The sequence below is a fragment of the Leuciscus leuciscus genome, assembly GCF_965113295.1.
Source record: "Leuciscus leuciscus genome assembly, chromosome: 5".
NCBI lineage: Eukaryota > Metazoa > Chordata > Actinopteri > Cypriniformes > Leuciscidae > Leuciscus > Leuciscus leuciscus.
The window spans coordinates 44,780,706-44,799,850 of NC_138729.1; the positions used below are offsets into that span (position 1 = coordinate 44,780,706).

The following is a 19,145-nucleotide window of genomic DNA, read 5'->3' on the forward strand; positions in this document are numbered from 1 at the left end:
AAGAAAATGTAATAAATAAATCACAATAGCCCTCCGTCTCCTCTACATTTATCACCTTGAATAGAGAAAACTAAAGCACCAGTATTAAATGCGATAAAGTGAAACATGTTGATATATTGCAAGAGTTCATGTTGGATAAGAAAAGGACCATGGTGCCTTTTGATTGATAAAGCTCAGAGAAGTAAGTCCTTAAAACATGCAGTGCTCACAGAGGGATTCATTTGAAACCGTGTTTTGAAACTTGTTTGATTATGGATTAGACATTACAGTAAATAATTAAATGACAATTTAGTCTAAATACTTAATACAGTTCACAGAGGTAATAAGCTAAAGGCTCATAGATAGATAGATAGATAGATAGATAGATAGATAGATAGATAGATAGATAGATAGATAGATAGATAGATAGATAGATAGATAGATAGATAGATAGATAGATAGATAGATAGATAGATAGATAGATAGATAGATAGATAGATAGATAGATAGATAGATAGATAGATAGATAGATAGATAGATAGATAGATAGATAGATAGATAGATAGATAGATAGATAGATAGATAGATAGATAGATAGATAGATAGATAGATAGATAGATAGATAGATAGATAGATAGATAGATAGATAGATAGATAGATAGATAGATAGATAGATAGATAGATAGATAGATAGATAGATAGATAGATAGATAGATAGATAGATAGATAGATAGATAGATAGATAGATAGATAGATAGATAGATAGATAGATAGATAGATAGATAGATAGATAGATAGATAGATAGATAGATAGATAGATAGATAGATAGATAGATAGATAGATAGATAGATAGATAGATAGATAGATAGATAGATAGATAGATAGATAGATAGATAGATAGATAGATAGATAGATAGATAGATAGATAGATAGATAGATAGATAGATAGATAGATAGATAGATAGATAGATAGATAGATAGATAGATAGATAGATAGATAGATAGATAGATAGATAGATAGATAGATAGATAGATAGATAGATAGATAGATAGATAGATAGATAGATAGATAGATAGATAGATAGATAGATAGATAGATAGATAGATAGATAGATAGATAGATAGATAGATAGATAGATAGATAGATAGATAGATAGATAGATAGATAGATAGATAGATAGATAGATAGATAGATAGATAGATAGATAGATAGATAGATAGATAGATAGATAGATAGATAGATAGATAGATAGATAGATAGATAGATAGATAGATAGATAGATAGATAGATAGATAGATAGATGGATGGATGGATGGATGGATGGATAGATGGATAGATAGATGGATAGATCGATCTTACAACTTTGTCAATATTTCCTATTTAGGGTCATGGATGTGAATGCAAATTTCGAAACATAGATGTGTTTTGGAAAGGCTGTACAAATTTGGTTGTAACTTTTGTAACCTTACACTAAAATATGAAATGCATGAAAACTAAAAAAAAAAAATTCAAGACTCAAAGTTTACTTGAAATTGAAGACTCCTCTTCTAAATCATCCAAAGGAAATTATTGTTATTTGTACTTCTGCCCTTTTGTTACTGTATGTCTGGTTCTCAAGCCCTTGTGAGTGTAAATTGTGGATTTCAAACCTCTTTTCAATGCTGCAACAGTCTAGTAATTGAGATCCAAAAAAAAAAAAAAAGAAATCATGAAAAAAATAGTCAAATTGACCCCTAACACAATAGGAATAGATGGGAATTATTACATTTCTCACACATTTTTCCATTTTTTTTTTTTTTGTCTCTGACAAGCTAGAATGATAAGGTAGTGAAGTGAAGTGATACAGTGATTAGGTAGCAAAGTTAAAAACACTAGCAGAATGTTAACACACAAGTTTAATAACAGTAGCAGAATGGCATTAATTTGATTTGTGATTTAAGAGGGAAGTGGAGCTCAAAGCAACTTCCGCAGATTCTGTTCTATTCCTTCTTGCGTCAAATAACTGTTGGATATCAGGACTTCACTGGTTACACCGGAAGACTCATTTATAATTTGTACTTTTACATGCCTGACTTTCGGTTATGCAGTCAATTAAAAAAAGTACATTATAGAAGCTTACAGATAATCCTCTATCACCTGTACAGCACAGAGACTGTAAAATAAAGTATTGCACCATTTGATGCCGCTAGATGAGAAACATTTCATTCAGACATTTCAAAAGCAGACACCTGACATTCCTTTTAAATGTAAGAAATTCTTCTTTTAACAACACAACGACAAACTGTTATTTATTTTGGACATAGTCAAAGCACACAATTTCGACATTTATTTTGAAAATTACTGTTAATTTGACTCACTATCTATTCCAAAATGTTGAAGTCTGCCCATAATAAAAGTATTTCAAGTTCAAAAGATGTAAATAGCTACTTTTTGCCAGGGGTTTCTTTTTTTGTACATTATGATATTGTTCATTTAATCAATTAATTCAACTATCCTTTTAGTCCTTTAATTAAGATCAGTTGTAAAAAAATAAAAAATGACTATGAATCATTGTATAGTCAAGTCAAGTCAAGTCAAGTTTATTTGTATAGCGCTTTTCACAATACAGATTGCATCAAAGCAGCTTCACAGTATTAAATTAAAATAATACAACAAAGTTTGTTTCAAGAGGAATTTATTGATTGATAAAATTAAATTAAATATCCCCAAAATATCCCCAACTGAGCAAGCCAAAGGCAACAGGTTCATGTTGAAAGTGTCAAAAGCTTCAACAATGTGCTTGTGCTTTTCAATGCAGCTGAAAAGTGTTTTGTTTGTTTGTTCGTTCGTTCAAGGTTTACTGTTAAACTACTCTTTTAGGTCGGTAAGTTTGTATGCTCACCAAGGTTGCATTTATTTGATCAAAAATACTTATACTGTAAATCACTTATACCTGTGAAATAATGTGGTTTAAAATAACTGCTTTCTATTTGAATATATATTAAAATATAATTTATTCATGTGACAGCAAAGCTGAATTTTCAGCATCATTACTCCAGACTTCACTGTGCTGCTTAATTATTATTATTATTTTTTACAACATTTGTAATAAATACACTACCAGTCAAAAGTTGGATCGGTAAGATTTTTCATGTTTTTAAAAGAATTCTCTTCTGCTCACGAAGGCTGCATTTATTTTATAAAAATTCACATATTGTGAAATATTATTACTATTTAAAACAGCTGTTTTCTATGTGAATATATAGTAAAGTGTCATTTATTCCTGTGACCAAAGCTGAATTTTCAGCATCATTACTCCAGACTTCACTGTGCTGCTTAATTATTATTATTATTTTTTACAACATTTGTAATAAATACACTACCAGTCAAAAGTTGGATCGGTAAGATTTTTCATGTTTTTAAAAGAATTCTCTTCTGCTCACGAAGGCTGCATTTATTTTATAAAAATTCACATATTGTGAAATATTATTACTATTTAAAACAGCTGTTTTCTATGTGAATATATAGTAAAGTGTCATTTATTCCTGTGACCAAAGCTGAATTTTCAGCATCATTACTCCAGTCTTCAGTGTCACATGATTCTTCAGAAATCATTCTATGATGTCTTGATGCTCAAGAAACATTTCTCATTATTATCAATGTTGAAAACATATCTATTTCAAATAAATGCTGTTCTTTTGAACTTTCTATTCATCGAAGAATCCTGAAATAAAAAAATAAATAACTGTTTTCAACATTGATAATAGTAATGAATGTTTTTTGAGCATCAAATCAGCATTAGAATGATTTCTGAAGGATCATGTGACACTGAAGACTGAAGTGATGATGCTTAAGGCCCCTTTTACACGAAGGGAAGACGCAGATATTTCAGCTTTGCATCACAGGGATACATTTTAAAATACATTAAAACAGTTATTTTAAATTGTCATAATATTTCACAATATTATTATTATTATTATGATATTATTATTATTATTGTATTTTTAAGCAAATAAATGCAGCCTTTGATGAGCAGAAGAGGCTTCTTTTAAAAACATAAAAAGTCTTACTGATCCAAAACTTTTGACTGGTAACCTTTTATTTAAAAAAGCCCTGGTGATGAAGAAACTCAATTATTAATTATTAATAAACTCAAAAACATTTATTACAAAACAACAACACTATGAATTTGAGTATTTTGCATATATGTGGGATTGGTTGCAGGGGGCTTTACTTAAAACCAAAATAGATATTCACCAGGTGTTAAAGGTCATTCTTCCTTTGCTTGTCCACTGCATTTCTGAAATGGCCTTTAGCATAGACACACTGAATATGCGAAAATTCCCCTGCAAAAGGTAGTGTTTAGGTGCAGGTGCCACAAAGAACATTTGAAAGCTGTAGCATATCAGACCTGATTTGACCTTAAAATTCATGAGTTATTGTCCCTGAAGCCTTACTAGAATAAGAAGACTGCTCACAGGCACAGAATGGGCCGGTACACTGAACAGAAAATCTGTTATTCATAAATTCATACGACTCAATCTAAGTGAGTGACAGTCTTTTGAGAAAATACATGCAAGCGGCAATGACAGAACCAATATACAGCATGCAAAGTTCTTAAAGCAATGAGAAAAGATTTATGAATATTTCACCATCTGGATATAAATGTGTATTTTTAAGATGCTACCATCAAAGCATTCAAGATGCTGATATTTGTTAATTTGTCAAGTTGCCAGAAGCATATGGACGGCTATAGGGTTAGGTTCAAAACAAAATATATATATATTTTTTATTAATTACTCATGTCGTTCAAGGGAAACACTTGGTATGTCCTTGTCATATGCTACATGTACTTATTGTAGTGATTATTATGCATAATTACATGCAACTAACCCTAAACCAAACTCTAACCCTACAGTATGTTAAATTTTAATTTAGGCCTGCTATTTACACTACATTTTATGTGATTTCAAATGCATTTGAAGACAAAAAATTTACTGTATAATGTAATTTTTTTGTATTATTTTTCTTTATTCATTTTCATAATAATTTCATAATGTATTTTATGAGTCAGAGTATGTTGTACATGTGTTCTGAGCAGGGAGAGTTATATATTTTGCTCAGAGGTATATGTGTGCAATGCAACGTTCACTGAGCAGAGATGTTCCAATGATGATGATACTTCAAATGTGTACAGTTGGTATGTTCTTTACAAGGAAAGGAATGTGTTTCAACTGATGCAAATGTACCACTAATGTATACACAGAGGGATAGTGGATTGAACCATGTGTAAGCGCGAGGTATACGTTCCATTTTTAAACATAAGCAACATGTTGTGCTACCTTACAAGGAAGTTGAAAGTTTATTCTATTGTATATACAATTTTTATATATTAAAATTGTAATTGGGTGTAATTTTGTATTTTTTAAATCGTAACAATATTTCATAACATTACCTTTTTATTATATTTTGATCATATAAGTGCAGCCTTATAAATATATAAATATATATATATATATATATATATATATATATACAGCCAACAGAACTTCAGATGACGCAAACTCTGAATCAACATGCACCAATGCAACATTTTTCTAAATGTCAATCATTTGTTAACAAAGAAGTATTCATTACTTCAGTGAGCTCACTGTTTCTGCCTTTAATTATTACATTGTTAAATTACAGTATACAACTATACAAATAAATGTGAATTGAACTGAATTGAATATATTCCCCAGAGCCTCAGTGCTCAGCCAGAAAAAAAGGGATAATCAAGGGATATTCTCTGAGGGATATTTATATTCCTGATCTGCCTTTGTGTGCAGACTGCAATTACTTAGGAAAAATAGATAGCCTAATATTTTGTAGTAGGCCACTTCAATTCAGTCAATTGGTAATGCACTATATCGATGGTAACCGGTGATGTTAGTCTTTATTGTCTGGCACCATTCTTGTGCAAAAGAATGTGTGTGAATTTGCAGAAATTACACTGTAAAATTAATCCAACCTACAAGCAATTCAATCAAGGAGATAAATAAGTGAAATCATATAAAAATAAAATGACCAACTTGATCTTATTTGATTACTAGACTAAAAGTTTGCAAAGGGTTCATTACTGACAGTCTGACAAAATGGCACTCGTTCAATTTCTGCTGTGAGAAAATTACACCTCACACCCTGATATTATCCACAACATGATAAACTGTGATGCACAGCTCTGATCGGCAATGGCGACATTCATCAATAATAAATATCCTACCAGAGCTGTAAGAAAAGACACAATTTGATGCATTCATTTTCACAGTGTGAGTCTCTTTTGACATCTAAAAGTGATCATTTCACCTGTCATTCCAAACCCAAAAAGTGGCAATGCAATTTACAGTAAATTGTGCATTTAAAAAAAAAAAAGAGCATGATTGTATAATTCCATTTGTATGTTTTGGATTGCATGCACTTTTTAGTAGGCCTAGATATTATAAAAGACCAAATTCAGTTTGGTCACCGCACATAAACTTACAGTACAGCACTTAAAGTCAATTTTAAAGTTAGCTCTTAAAAAGCACCTCACCTGACAGCTTTCCTCAAACCAGCACTGGACCTGTTCAGAAAACTAATGAGATTAGCTTCATCTCAGTCTAGTAGCAGCGGGACTGTGCTTTAGTAACAGGAAGAGCAGCACGACACAAATTAAGATTAAACTAAAAAGCATCCTCACTTGAGAATCATCAATAAATGTATTTAAAGGAACAGTTCACCCAAAAATAACAATTCTGTTTACTCACCTACTTCACTTACAATTACTCCTTTAATCACATGCATGGACTCTAGTTAGGTACAAACATAAATTACATCATTCACACAAGTCAAAAGGTGAATAAAATCTCTGTGCTTTTTTCAAATCAGTAACAATATGATAATATATATCTGCAAGAAGATCTAGACTAGTTCTTTGTTTTTCTTCTGCTTGATATTCCCTTTTCTACAAACAACCCCCCCTCCCCTCCCCCACCACATTCCAAGCCCTTGCAATGAATGACCTAAAGCAAAACAAACAAAAAAAATAAATAAAATACATTCTTGTACAGACAGGAGTGTTTTTTCAGTAAGGTCACATTGTTGCACAGAAAATAATATTTTTTAAAAATCTGGAAGCTCAGTACATAATTTTCTTTTTTCCTCATTATCTTTTCCCCTTTATATAATTCCGTTCAGTCACTACTTTCCCGCATCTCTTAATCGACAAGCCACAGCCGTGATGAGGGCGGCACCTTTTCCGCTGCCATCTTCTGATTGGACGAGAGTGACCTCACAGTTGGGCGCCAGGTCTCTTAAGGTCTCCCGCATGATGGTGGCAAAGCTGATGAGATAAAAGAGGAGACAACAGAACATCTGAATGAAGAAATCTGAGTATGAGCAAAATCTGCTCTTTTGTGCATTTATTGGGCTTTTTTTGTTTTCCCATACATTCAAAGAATCTGCACTTTTCGAAACTCCTTTTTCTATTAATATGATATGATATAATAGAATAAAATAAAATAAAACTACTACTATTAAAGTTTTAAACTTTTTAAAACAACGTTTAAAAGCACAGTACATTCCTCCAGCGAGGTTTAGGCTGTTTTTGTAGTCATTTGATCGAAAGCTTGACAGTATACTCTCATTGACACTTCCATCAAATTGTTAATTAAACTCCAGACATCGCACAAGGAAGCATACTGTAAACACACACACACAGTTGTAATCGAAATTATTCAACCCCCATTGCAAATCAGGTTTATTGGCAAAATGTACAGACTTTCAACTGTTTGCAATGAACAAATTCAACCCCCTGAATAGAATCCCTCACAACAGCACAAATCTGCAAAACAGGTGTTGTCTCAAGAACACCTGATGCAACTCATCAAGGGCTTCATTAGGTGCACCAGGTGTGCTTGAGCTAGAACACATGAAATATGTGAACTGGCTAGGGCCTAGTCTACACGTACACAGGTTTTCTCTGTCCACATGAAAACGCAAAAACACGCTATGAAGCGCTTTCAAGAGCATGCCAAACCAACAGGTGGCGATATCACCCTAACCGTAAAGCCATGTTGGCCAATCAGAAGTTGTCATACACAGTGACCTGCGTAGTATTGCATTCTGACATCTCTGTTCCGCAATATAATGGGAGAACTGTGCATGTATCTGCATACGTTTAGGAACAAGGAACAGGATACAAAAAGATAGCAAAGACATTAAAGGTTCCAAGAGACACCATTGGAAGCATAGTTCACAAGTTCAAAGTTAAAGGAACAGTGGTTACACTAACTGGACGGGGCAGAAAAAGGAAGATATCAATGGCTGCAACCAGATTTCTGAGAAGACAGGTTCAGAAAAACCCTCGAGTGACTGCAAAAGACCTGCAGCAAGACTTGGTGGCAACAGTCACTGAGGTTTCAGCTTGCACAGTAAGGCGCGTACTAAACAACACATTCGATTTCCATGCCAAAACTCCAATACATACACCACTACTGACCCAAAAGCCCAAGAAAAGTGCTAAAAATGATCTAAATAAGCCACAGAAGTTTGGGGATTCTGTTCTGTGGAGCGATTAAACAAAACTGGAACTTTTCGGCCCTATGGATCAGCGGTATGTCTGGAGGAAGAAGAATGAAGCATACGCTGAAAACGAACACTCTGTCTACAGTTAAGCATGGTGAGGCTCGGTGATGCTCTGGGGGTGCTTTGCTGGTTTCCACTGGAAACCAGCGTGTGAAAGGCAAAATGTATCTGGATATCCTAGGAAAAACGTCATGCTGTCAGTGAAGAAGCTGAAGCTTGGGCATCATTTGGATCTTCCAAAAGGACAATGATCCCAAGCATACCTCAAATTCCACCAAGGCTTGGTTGCAGAAGATGTCCTGGAAGATTCTACAGTGGCCATCAGTCACCTGACCTGAACCCCATAGAAAACCTCAGAATATTACTGAACTGGAGGCCACTGCTCATGAGGAATGGACTAAGATTCCTCAGAAACGCTGCCAGAAGCTAGTGTCTGGTTATACATCTCGTTTGCAGCAGGTCATAACAGCAAATGGGTGTTCTACTCAGTACTAAAGATGCTTGCCATGAAGGGGTTGAATAATTTTGAGACTGCAGTGCAGAAGTCATTAAAAGTTGCATTTTTAGTTGAATTTGGGGAAACCACTTAAAATATTTGTTGTGTTCAGCTATTTCAATTACTTTTATTTAATTTGTTCAGTGCTATACATTTTGACAAGAAATTACAAGTGTATATATATATATAATGTAATATCACATAATTATATTTACCATAAAGTAAGCAGCATAGACAGGGTCCAAAACAAACACTGGCTAGTAAAAACTGGCTTTGGTAAGTAAGCTAGTATCTACAAGATAGCACATTATTTAAAGGTTCTGCCGAAATTAAATCTGTTCCTGCACCTTTTGAAGCCAGGGGAGTAAGGTTTACTCACACAGCTCTAACTAGCTGGCCTCCGTTACACTAACCCACCTAAACCTCACTCCCGTCCCAGTCACAGCACCAATGCAACCAATCCTACTCGACCTGTTCTGTGCGAGATTCAAACCTGCGTCTCTAGCCTCAGTCGCTAGTGCACCTCTTGAGGCCAGGGGAGTGAGGTTTACTCGCCCAGCTCTTACTAGTTGGCCTCGGTTACAGATAGAAGCTCAAGACCTCACAAATAGATCTAGCAACACCTGTGATTTATGGCTCAGCTTTAACGCCTCTGCTATATTAACAAGCGGCATGGGGCACTGACAATTTTTTATTTCAGGCTCCTGTGGTATAATTAAATTTTTTTGCCTTACATAAGCTAATTTTTTTCCTCCCTTTACTGTACGCCCCTCACAAAAGCCCACATGTTACAAGTAGAATGTCAACCCATAGTTTGAAAACCACTAATTTAGTAATCAGGGGCAAATATTAGCTGCAAAAGAGATTCATGGTCTTGCTTTTGCTCTTATCCCATCATCTTGCTGTGTGGCAACTCACTGTGGGTGGAGCTTGTAGAGCGTGCCGTCCACTCCTACTGTTATGTTGAGTTGGTCGAGGCCACGGTTCCGCCGTATCTTGTCCACCACAGCAGCCAGACCGGCTCCGCACAACTGGGCAGCCCGTTTGGACACCACGCTGCAAACCTCCTTCACAAGAATACTGTCGTCGCACGTACTGCTGGTCAAGCCCAAGTGCTGCAGGATGGAACGGACCTGCCTCAGTGCCAAACGATCGCTGTGAGAAAGAAACAGATTAATTAGGTTGAGTTAAAGGGACCCTTTTCAAATGGTCTACTAAAATAGGTTTTCATGCTTTAATGTTCAAAAAACACATTTTTCACATATTTTACATTATTGCTGCACCTCTTCACAGTCTGTAACACTGTTTAGTTCCGGTCTCTATGAAACCCCTCCTGAAAAGCTCAGTTTTCTCTGATTGTTCGGCTGGACCAGTGTGTTGTGATTGGTCAACCGCTTTGAGCATGCTTCAGAAACGTCACACCCCATACCATAACCACGAGTTTCTTTCAACACACTTCTAACGCAACTCAAACAGACCTCGCCCCTTTTTTTGCGTTTGTCTTGGGCGGGAATTATTTAAATGAGGAATATTGTGACGTGAAAATTCTCAGAAGAAAACTCAAGACTTCAATCGATGCGTTTCAGGAAGGTTTAAAACAGGGCTTATTGTTGTAGAGAATAACTCTCTATGGAGTGACTTTGTAACTTTGCAGACCTTTATCATGCTCAAACAGCAATATTACACAGGTAAGAAAATAAAAATGTAAAAATACTATCCTTTTAATAATCAATAGTCACAGAACAAATTGTATTGCATATCTCCTCCTACATGACAAGTAGTTTAATTAAATCAAGGTTAACAAACATTACGGTTGCATTTTTTCCCCCCAAATCCAAGGCACAGAGATGGAATACAAATACTACAGCATAGATATGCAAGAATTGTCAAATCAAACCAAAATTTGCAGGCAATCCTCACTTGGAATATTACCCTTATGATTAAGCATAAAAGAAAACAGCACATCTAATTATATTTGTCAAGACGCCTTAGGCTCATCAAATAATATTGGACATAATCAGCATGCTTCCAACAGAGAAGCCCCTGGGGCTCAGACACAAATGTTAACAATTCATGCAGTCTTTTGCAGGACTGTTCTTACACACCTTTCAATCTGCGACAGGAACTTGGTCTCGAAGATTCCACGAGTTTTCAGTCTCTCTGAAAGTTTACCACGGAAAAGCAGACCTTTGGCAGTGAAGTCCAAGAGTACGTTTCTGACGATCTCTCCAAGATACATCCCACTGATCATCTTCTCATACCTGAAAATGACAGAAAGAAACAAGGAAATTATTCCTTGACCCTCAATAATGCATTTTGCTGCAAAAGTTTGAAGTGATGAGTGAAAATATTGGATTACAACTTTGCACAGGAAAGGCAATTTGTATAATGTATAATTAAATACATTAACTATCTTGTGGCTATACTTTTTAAATAGTGTCTATTTGTGTAACATACAATGGAATTACAGTGGCAAGGCAAAAAAGTAACTGACTGTAATCACAAAAAAATACACCTTAAACGCAAATTAATGTCTGTGGTAATAATTATTGTCATTGTTGATAGAGCTTAACTTGTAATGAACCTGGAACAATACTTTAAAGTGTTCCACAGTAACCAAAACATTTTAATAATAGAAAGGGGCATTTAAGCTTGCTTCCCTATTCTAATTTAATATAATGATCTAGAGCTCAAGTACAAAAAGATATAAAAAATGACATTTGACTAAAGCTGACATTTTTTATGTGGGTCAATTATGTGGGTCAGAACATAATAGGACAGATAATAAGAGTTAATGAGTTAAATCAATTAAATTCAATGAGAAAAAAATAATAGTCAAATTAAATAATAATAATAATAATTTAGACCATAGGTTAACTTGAAGATGGGCTACAATGACTGAATAAAAAATAAGGTTAAGGGCCTTGAAAAAGGTAAAACATACAATTTAATGGATTAAAAAGAAGAAAAAAAAACATATATACAGCAGTTGCAGGAAAAAGTATATGAACCTTTGGATTTAACCTGTTTTTCTGCATGAACTGTTCAACATTGTTTTATATGATCTTCATCCAAGTCACAAGAACACAGTCTGCTTAAACAAATTACACATAAAAAAATAAAAATAAAAATAAAATAATAATAATAATAATAAAGTTGAAAAATGCATGTGAATCAACAAGCTAAAAATGGTAACACTACTTGAAGCCTTTATGTATTTTGTATTATGTATTATGAATGTATTCAATGCAGGAATAAATTACATTGTAAAATATATTCAAATAGAAAACAGCTATTTTAAATTTCACAATATTATTGTTTTTACAGTATTTTTTTATCAAATAAATACAGCCTTTGTGAGCATAAGAGACTTCTTTCTGTAACATTAAAAAATTAAATCCAAAGTTTAGCTGTTCAGTACCAAAAACGTCAGAGCAAACCAACATCAAACCTCATCCCAACTATAAAGTATGATGGAGCCATAATGGTTTGGGGCAACATTGCTTGCTGCCTCAGGGTCAGACAGCTAGCCATCACCAATGGAAAAATACTAAAATGAGTTTATCAGGACATTTGGCAGGTGAATGTAAGGCCATCTGTCTGCCAAATGAATCCCAACAGACACTAAATGATGCAACAGGACAACAAACCAAAGCACATGAGTAAACCAACAACAGAATGGTATCAACAGAAGAAAATACGCCTTTTGGCAACCTGACTGAGATGCTTTGGCATGATCTCAAGACAACATTTAGACCACACAGCTACAACTACAACTTTTATGACCAATTTATCAATCCATCCAACTTTTTCCAGAATCTTAAAGGGACAGTTCACCTAAATTAATATAATTTACTCATATTTATGTTGTTAAAAGAAGTCTGAATTTCTTTCTTCCTTGGAACGCAAATAGTCATGTGTTTGTAAACACACGGAAAAATAGACCAAAATAATTTTCACAGAAAATCATGCCATTACTCTCATATCTCATTCCCTTTTGGTATGAATGTGCACAAGTGTAAATGTGATTTGAGGACAATGGCAAGACTTCCTTCCTTATTTATTTTCTATCTACTGTATCTATATGTAACAAACATATACAGTTTTTGTATCTAATTGTAGCTTGGATATGTAAACTATTCATATGATGGAGAACGCAAAAATAAAAAGATGTGTTTACAGTTTAGACTACAGTCTGACTACTTATGGAAAACTGACATCTAAGATCCTCTTGAAGTTGGTTCCAGCTGCAGGCAGTTTAGTAGCTAAACGCTGTTTCATCATATTTAAAATGAACTCTAGGCACTGCACTAAGCTGACCTGAATCGAATGATCTAAGAGGTCCATTAGGTTTAAATCCTGCAAGCATATCCATAATGTATTTTGATTGAGTCATCTATAAATTAGTAATAGCACTTTAAAAATCTATTTCATGTGACTGGAAGCAATGCAAAAACCTGAAGTATGGGGTGATTCAAACAGCAGAATTTCATATGAGCGGCACCATCCTGGGCCTCAAATCTGAAACCCCATTAGATATGGACATTTCTCTAACGGGAAGTTGACAACATTGCATAAAGGGATCTAGTTTTGAACTCTTACCGCTGTTTCCCAGGGTAAGTGGACTGGTCATCCACAGCTCGATCAAACTCTGTGCAAACATCATCCAGTTCTCCACTATCCCCGAACGCTCCCCACTCCATGTTCACACACATAAGGCCCTCATCTCCATCCACCAGCTCAATGTTTGACATCTCCTCCATGTAGCATGCGTTAGTCCCTGTGCCTATAGGGTGAAGAAAGAAACACATTTAAATGTGCCGTACACAGATACACAATGGTGTGTTTGACTTGAAGCGGCACTGTGCAGTTGAGAAAGAAATTGGATGTGTATCATTATATTGGATTTTTGCATTCGATCTTAAAGTGACAGCAACCTATAAATACCTGTTGCTGTCCAAGTCATTAATGTTAATGAGACAACAAAAAACAACTTTAACAAAGATTAATCTATATTTAATCCATACAGTGAGTACTATAGTGTTATTTTACATTTAGGCCTAATTATTACATGTCTGTATCTGAATACACTACAGTTAGACCTTACTTTATTTATAACTTTGTTATACTGTATTTATCTATGCATGTAATTAGTGTATTACTGACTGTTCACTTGCCTTTAATAATGATTGAACTTTATTAGTTAGGCTAGTAGGTTTTGCTGTGGTATCGAAGTACTTAGTGTGCTGAAAGTAATAAAATGGAAAGCAAAGCTACATTTTCAGTGTGAGTTTTAATAAACTTTTTGTCCCATTAACCAAAGAAAACCTGCTAAATAAAAAACCTTCTGAATATAAGCTGTTTTTCACTTCCAGCCCTCATTAACAATTATATAATCACTTATAAATGATTACATACAAAATGAATAGTAGTTATTAAGCTTGACGCAGCTTGGAATTGGAAAAATGTGCTTGGAAAAAAATATGATCAGAATATCGACTTGCTTAATAATTAAGATAGCAAAGGCACACATCTGAATTAAAAGAAGTGTGCTATGCTTTAAACAATAAAAAAAAAAAACACACACTACTGAAAATGTAGATGAAAAATGTTTTTGGCAGTTTGCGGTAGTCAAACCAGTGAGGAGATCCGACTTTACGCATTCTCTAAAAATCACCTTGACACCAGTTGCTTAAAGCGAATTGCAAAAAATGGCTCAAAAAAAGTTTTGGTTCTGCAAAATGCATGATTTGTATGCTATCTAGCTTTATTATTTCATTAGATTTCATTATCTAATGCACATTTAAATTAAGACTTTGTTGTTCAAATAATTGTTGAGCCAACTAGATAATCACTTAACCATTTCATAAAGTATTAAAAGTCATCTAGAAAAAACAGGCTAATCAGAGGCACATAGGCCAAGAAATCACACCCACCGACAATGAGTCCAACTTCACATTGTGGGTCCTCGTACCCACACGTCATCATCGTCCCCACAGTGTCATTCACCACAGCAACCACATCTAAATCAAATTCCTTTGAGGAACAAAAGACATACAGAGAGAGAGAGAGAGAGAGAGAGAGAGAGAGAGAGAGAGAGAGAGAGAGAGAGAGAGAGAGAGAGAGAGAGAGAGAGAAGTATTACCAGCAAGGCAGAGCAAATCCACCATCACTGCCTTTCAGGACACGATTCATCTGACTGAGCATCTACTAATTACATCTTGCTATAAAAGGCAGGGTAATTGTGGCTAATAACTGCAGAAATTGCTCTCGCAGCAGGAGAGCACCAGCAGTGAGTGATAGTGCTGACCTCACTGCGATGGATGGCATCTTTCAGCAGTGTGGCCACGTCCTCTCCCTCACAGCCTGAGGCCTTGAAGCCCTTCGTCCACTTTATCAGGATACCCTGTGAGGAAGAGAGATTGGAATATAGTGGACACAGGACAACACTGTAGCCAATTTTTTTTTTATTCAAGACGTTATCTGATAAAGCCTCATTTTGGGTACATCATCTTAAAAGAAAAATTACCTGAATAATACATTGAATAGGGTACAAGGGTCTCACTTTATATTTTTCAAGCGAAAATAGGAAAAAATCCCATGTTCTTTAGAGAGCGATCTATTACACTGTCTACTATATAATATAAAATTACCAAAGCTAAAATGTAACTTCACTTAAAATAACGATTTTAGGCTGGCTAACATCAGAGGTCTTGACATCCTCTACTGCGTCAAATAACTACAGTCTCACAAATGTAAAAAAAAAAAGAAAAGAAAAAAAGAAGCAGTTTTGGCGCCTATGTTCGTTTGATATGTATCGTCATCATTGTCCCACGTTCTCATTGTTTTGCTGGCATATGGGAGATTTCATGCGCAGTGAAATCGGTCCAAAAACCGCTCGCCCAAGCAGAAAATTTTGCTTTTTCTGCCAGATCTCAATTAACGGAAATCACATAGCATTTGATATAAAACTAAATCAAATAGATTTCAGACATAACTGAAACTATTTTCATAGTATTTCATTTTCTCTACAGAGAAATTATTTTATCTAAAACGTACAGTATAAACTGTAAAAGACAGACCTGTAACTACTGTAACTATCAAAGTTTAGTTAATCGATAGACTATGAGTTTGTTAAAGTCATTGAATTATTTCAACTTTGTTTTTTAAAGAATACTTATATTTGTATGTACTATACTTATATTTATAATAATTATATTTTACTTATTTATATATTACGGGCTACTAATATTTATTATATTATACTTTTTTTATTCTTAATAACTAATAAAAACTTCCGACATACATTTAAATTGACATTTGCCATGGTGTTTCTTATTTGTCATCTCTGATTTAGATCTGAGTCTTTTGTATGTCCTCAGCCGATGCGCCGTACCGTTTAAATGTGAAGTTTGTACGACACTAGTGGCACCAAGTGGAATTATGAAAATACAGCATATTTTGCAAACGGCCCTCCAACATATTAAAATGCCATGAGAGTAAGAGTGTACCTAACACTCTGTATACTATAGAGTGAACGGGAGCGTCTCGCTTATAATAAACCCATCCAATGTATCGGCATCGGGCACTTTTTTTGACATACCCGGTTAAAGAAGTCACCACTCGCCGCTGACACACACACACACACACACACACACACACACACACACACACACACACACACACACACACACACACACACACACACACACACACACACACACACACACACACACACACACACACACACACACACACACACACACACACACACACACACACACACACACACACACACAGTATATATGTTTAAGTTTATATTAAGTTTATAAGTTTCAAATTTGTATCTGTTCATAATTTTTAAGAGTTTAAATTCCATTTTGTACCCTATTCGTGAAAATACACTTTTCAATGTTAAAATCACCAACAATCCAAGATCAGTCTATGGTTTGTCCTCATTTGGATAGCTAGATAGACAAGTGTGTGTATGTGTGTACTTGCCTGGTCCAGTCGGGTCTGATGGCAGGGAAACGAGAAGGTGAAACCAAGAGGCAGGGATGCCCCCTTCAAACCCATATACTCCAAGAAGTCAGCTATACAGTGCACAATATGATCAAACAGCTGCAGAGAACCATTCACACACACACACACACACACACACACACACACACACACACACACACACACACACACACACACACACAGACAAACACATACAAACACATACGTAGGTGAAGACAAAAGATCATTCATATACAAAGTCCATTATCCATGACATGTCCATCACAACAACTTCCATTAATTTCATGCCAATATGGAATACAATACACCACTATGTATGCAGCAGACAGCAGGATAGTAGCACTCGAGTGCTGCCAGTGACCACTTTCAAATAAATAGCAAATAGGTGAGTGTTTTTCAGGTTCAAAAACAGGGATATCTTCATTAGGTGCATAGTACCTCTAGTGTGCTTGACTAGCAATCCAAGACATACAATATCATCATGTGTTAGAGCATCAACTGAGCTGCACTTTCATTTCAATTCAGCTTCTCAGTTGAGAAAATACAAAAAGAAAACTGGCAAGTGAAAGGAATCCACCATGTACCAAATTCACATCTTGAATGGGATTTAATGATGTAGAATCTGATTAGTGGGCGTACCTCCTCGCCGGTGCCCTGCGTAATGTCTTGGGGGATAGTGTAGATCTTATTATGCATCTCCACACTCCGGCGTTTTCCACTTCGAACACGCACCAAGAGCACCCTGAAGTTTGTGCCGCCCAGATCCAGTGCCAAAAAGTCACCACGCTCTGTAGAGCATGCACAAGAGATTCAGAGACCGAAATGACTCTCACACACACACACACAGAGCACACATCATCTTGTTCAGACGTGCACTCACACACCAATCAACTTTTTCAACGAGGCTCAGGAGATTTGGAACAGTCTTATAATGGAGGTGGTACAGAGTAGATATAGAGGGGTAATTGATTTGTGTCTTATCCCAGTCAGGGTCTTACATACAGTCTAGTTTATCTTTTATTTTATTTGCCCTGCTTTGGTCAAAGCAGATTTTGTCTTACAGTATATTCAGATTAGTCACAATTCTCCTTTGTCACTCCATCTCACTTGCATTTTAGCAGTATCAGCACACTAACAAGGAGTTTTAAAAGTCTGGATGTCCTGTAAAGAGCAGATTCAGGGCTTTTCAGAGATACCAAACGTTTGGAAGTTTCACAATGACAACTGCCTTAATTTAGTGATCAAATTTAACACTCTTATGGAAATATGATCATCATATTTTGTAATTATTTAAAAACTGACCTTTTTTTTTTTTTTGCCATAAACAAACATCTCAGGAAAATGTTATGGGGTTTCAAATCCAAATATGACTTTCTGTTACGAAACAAGACATCGATTTCATGCATGTCCACTGTAGAGGGCACCAGGACTTAAATCATGTTTATCTGGCTTTTTGGGAGACAATAAAAGTGAATAGGGAAATAAATTATATTTCAATATTCCTATGAAATATTAGATATTATTATGAAAATCTTGCCAATTCCTACTCCCATTATTACGCTTCTTTTTTCATTACATGCTGCCCCAAGAACACATAAATATGCAAATTGAATACAAAGAAATGTATATATTTGTGTTATATTAAATATATTTTAAAGCTGAATTTATCATCATCATTACCCCAGCCTTCAGTGTCACATGATCCTTCAGAAATCATTCTACTATTCTGATTTAGTGCTCAAGAAACATTTATTATTATTATCATCAAGCAGTGTTATCAACTGCTGCTTAATATTTTTGTGGCAACCATGATGCATTTTTTCAGGATTCTTTGATGAATAGAAGTGTCAAAAGAGCAGCAAAAATGTCTTTACTCTCGATTCGATCAATTTAATGCATCCTTGCTGAATAAAAATATAAATTTCTCAATTTATTTTCTTAAAAACAAATGATCAAATTAAATCAAATTATAATGCTGATGAAACAATTTAAAATCAGACAAATGCAACACAGATGTGTTTTTCAAGTAGTCTTTCAAAACCTACAGTCAGTGGTGAAGGAGA

The 19,145-nt window shown here is 35.0% G+C and overlaps 1 protein-coding gene and 1 long non-coding RNA gene across 2 annotated transcripts in view; one reads left to right on the forward strand and one right to left on the reverse strand.

Annotated features, from left to right (window-relative positions):
* The window catches only part of LOC309499259, a 75,406-nt gene that overhangs the window by 29,728 nt on the left and 26,533 nt on the right, over positions 1-19,145 (forward strand). The gene's annotated exons all lie outside the window — the stretch shown is intronic.
* hk2 (hexokinase 2) overlaps positions 5,590-19,145 on the reverse strand; it is a 69,515-nt gene continuing 55,959 nt past the window's right edge. Inside the window, exons 11-18 of the mRNA XM_082170219.1 lie at positions 17,722-17,870; positions 17,062-17,181; positions 15,371-15,466; positions 14,997-15,096; positions 13,663-13,846; positions 11,166-11,321; positions 9,979-10,215; positions 5,590-7,320 (exon numbers count right to left, since the gene is read on the reverse strand). Coding sequence (XP_082026345.1) covers positions 7,179-7,320; positions 9,979-10,215; positions 11,166-11,321; positions 13,663-13,846; positions 14,997-15,096; positions 15,371-15,466; positions 17,062-17,181; positions 17,722-17,870 — 1,184 coding nt within the window. The 3' untranslated portion in view covers positions 5,590-7,178. The remainder of the gene's footprint in view (positions 7,321-9,978; positions 10,216-11,165; positions 11,322-13,662; positions 13,847-14,996; positions 15,097-15,370; positions 15,467-17,061; positions 17,182-17,721; positions 17,871-19,145) is intronic.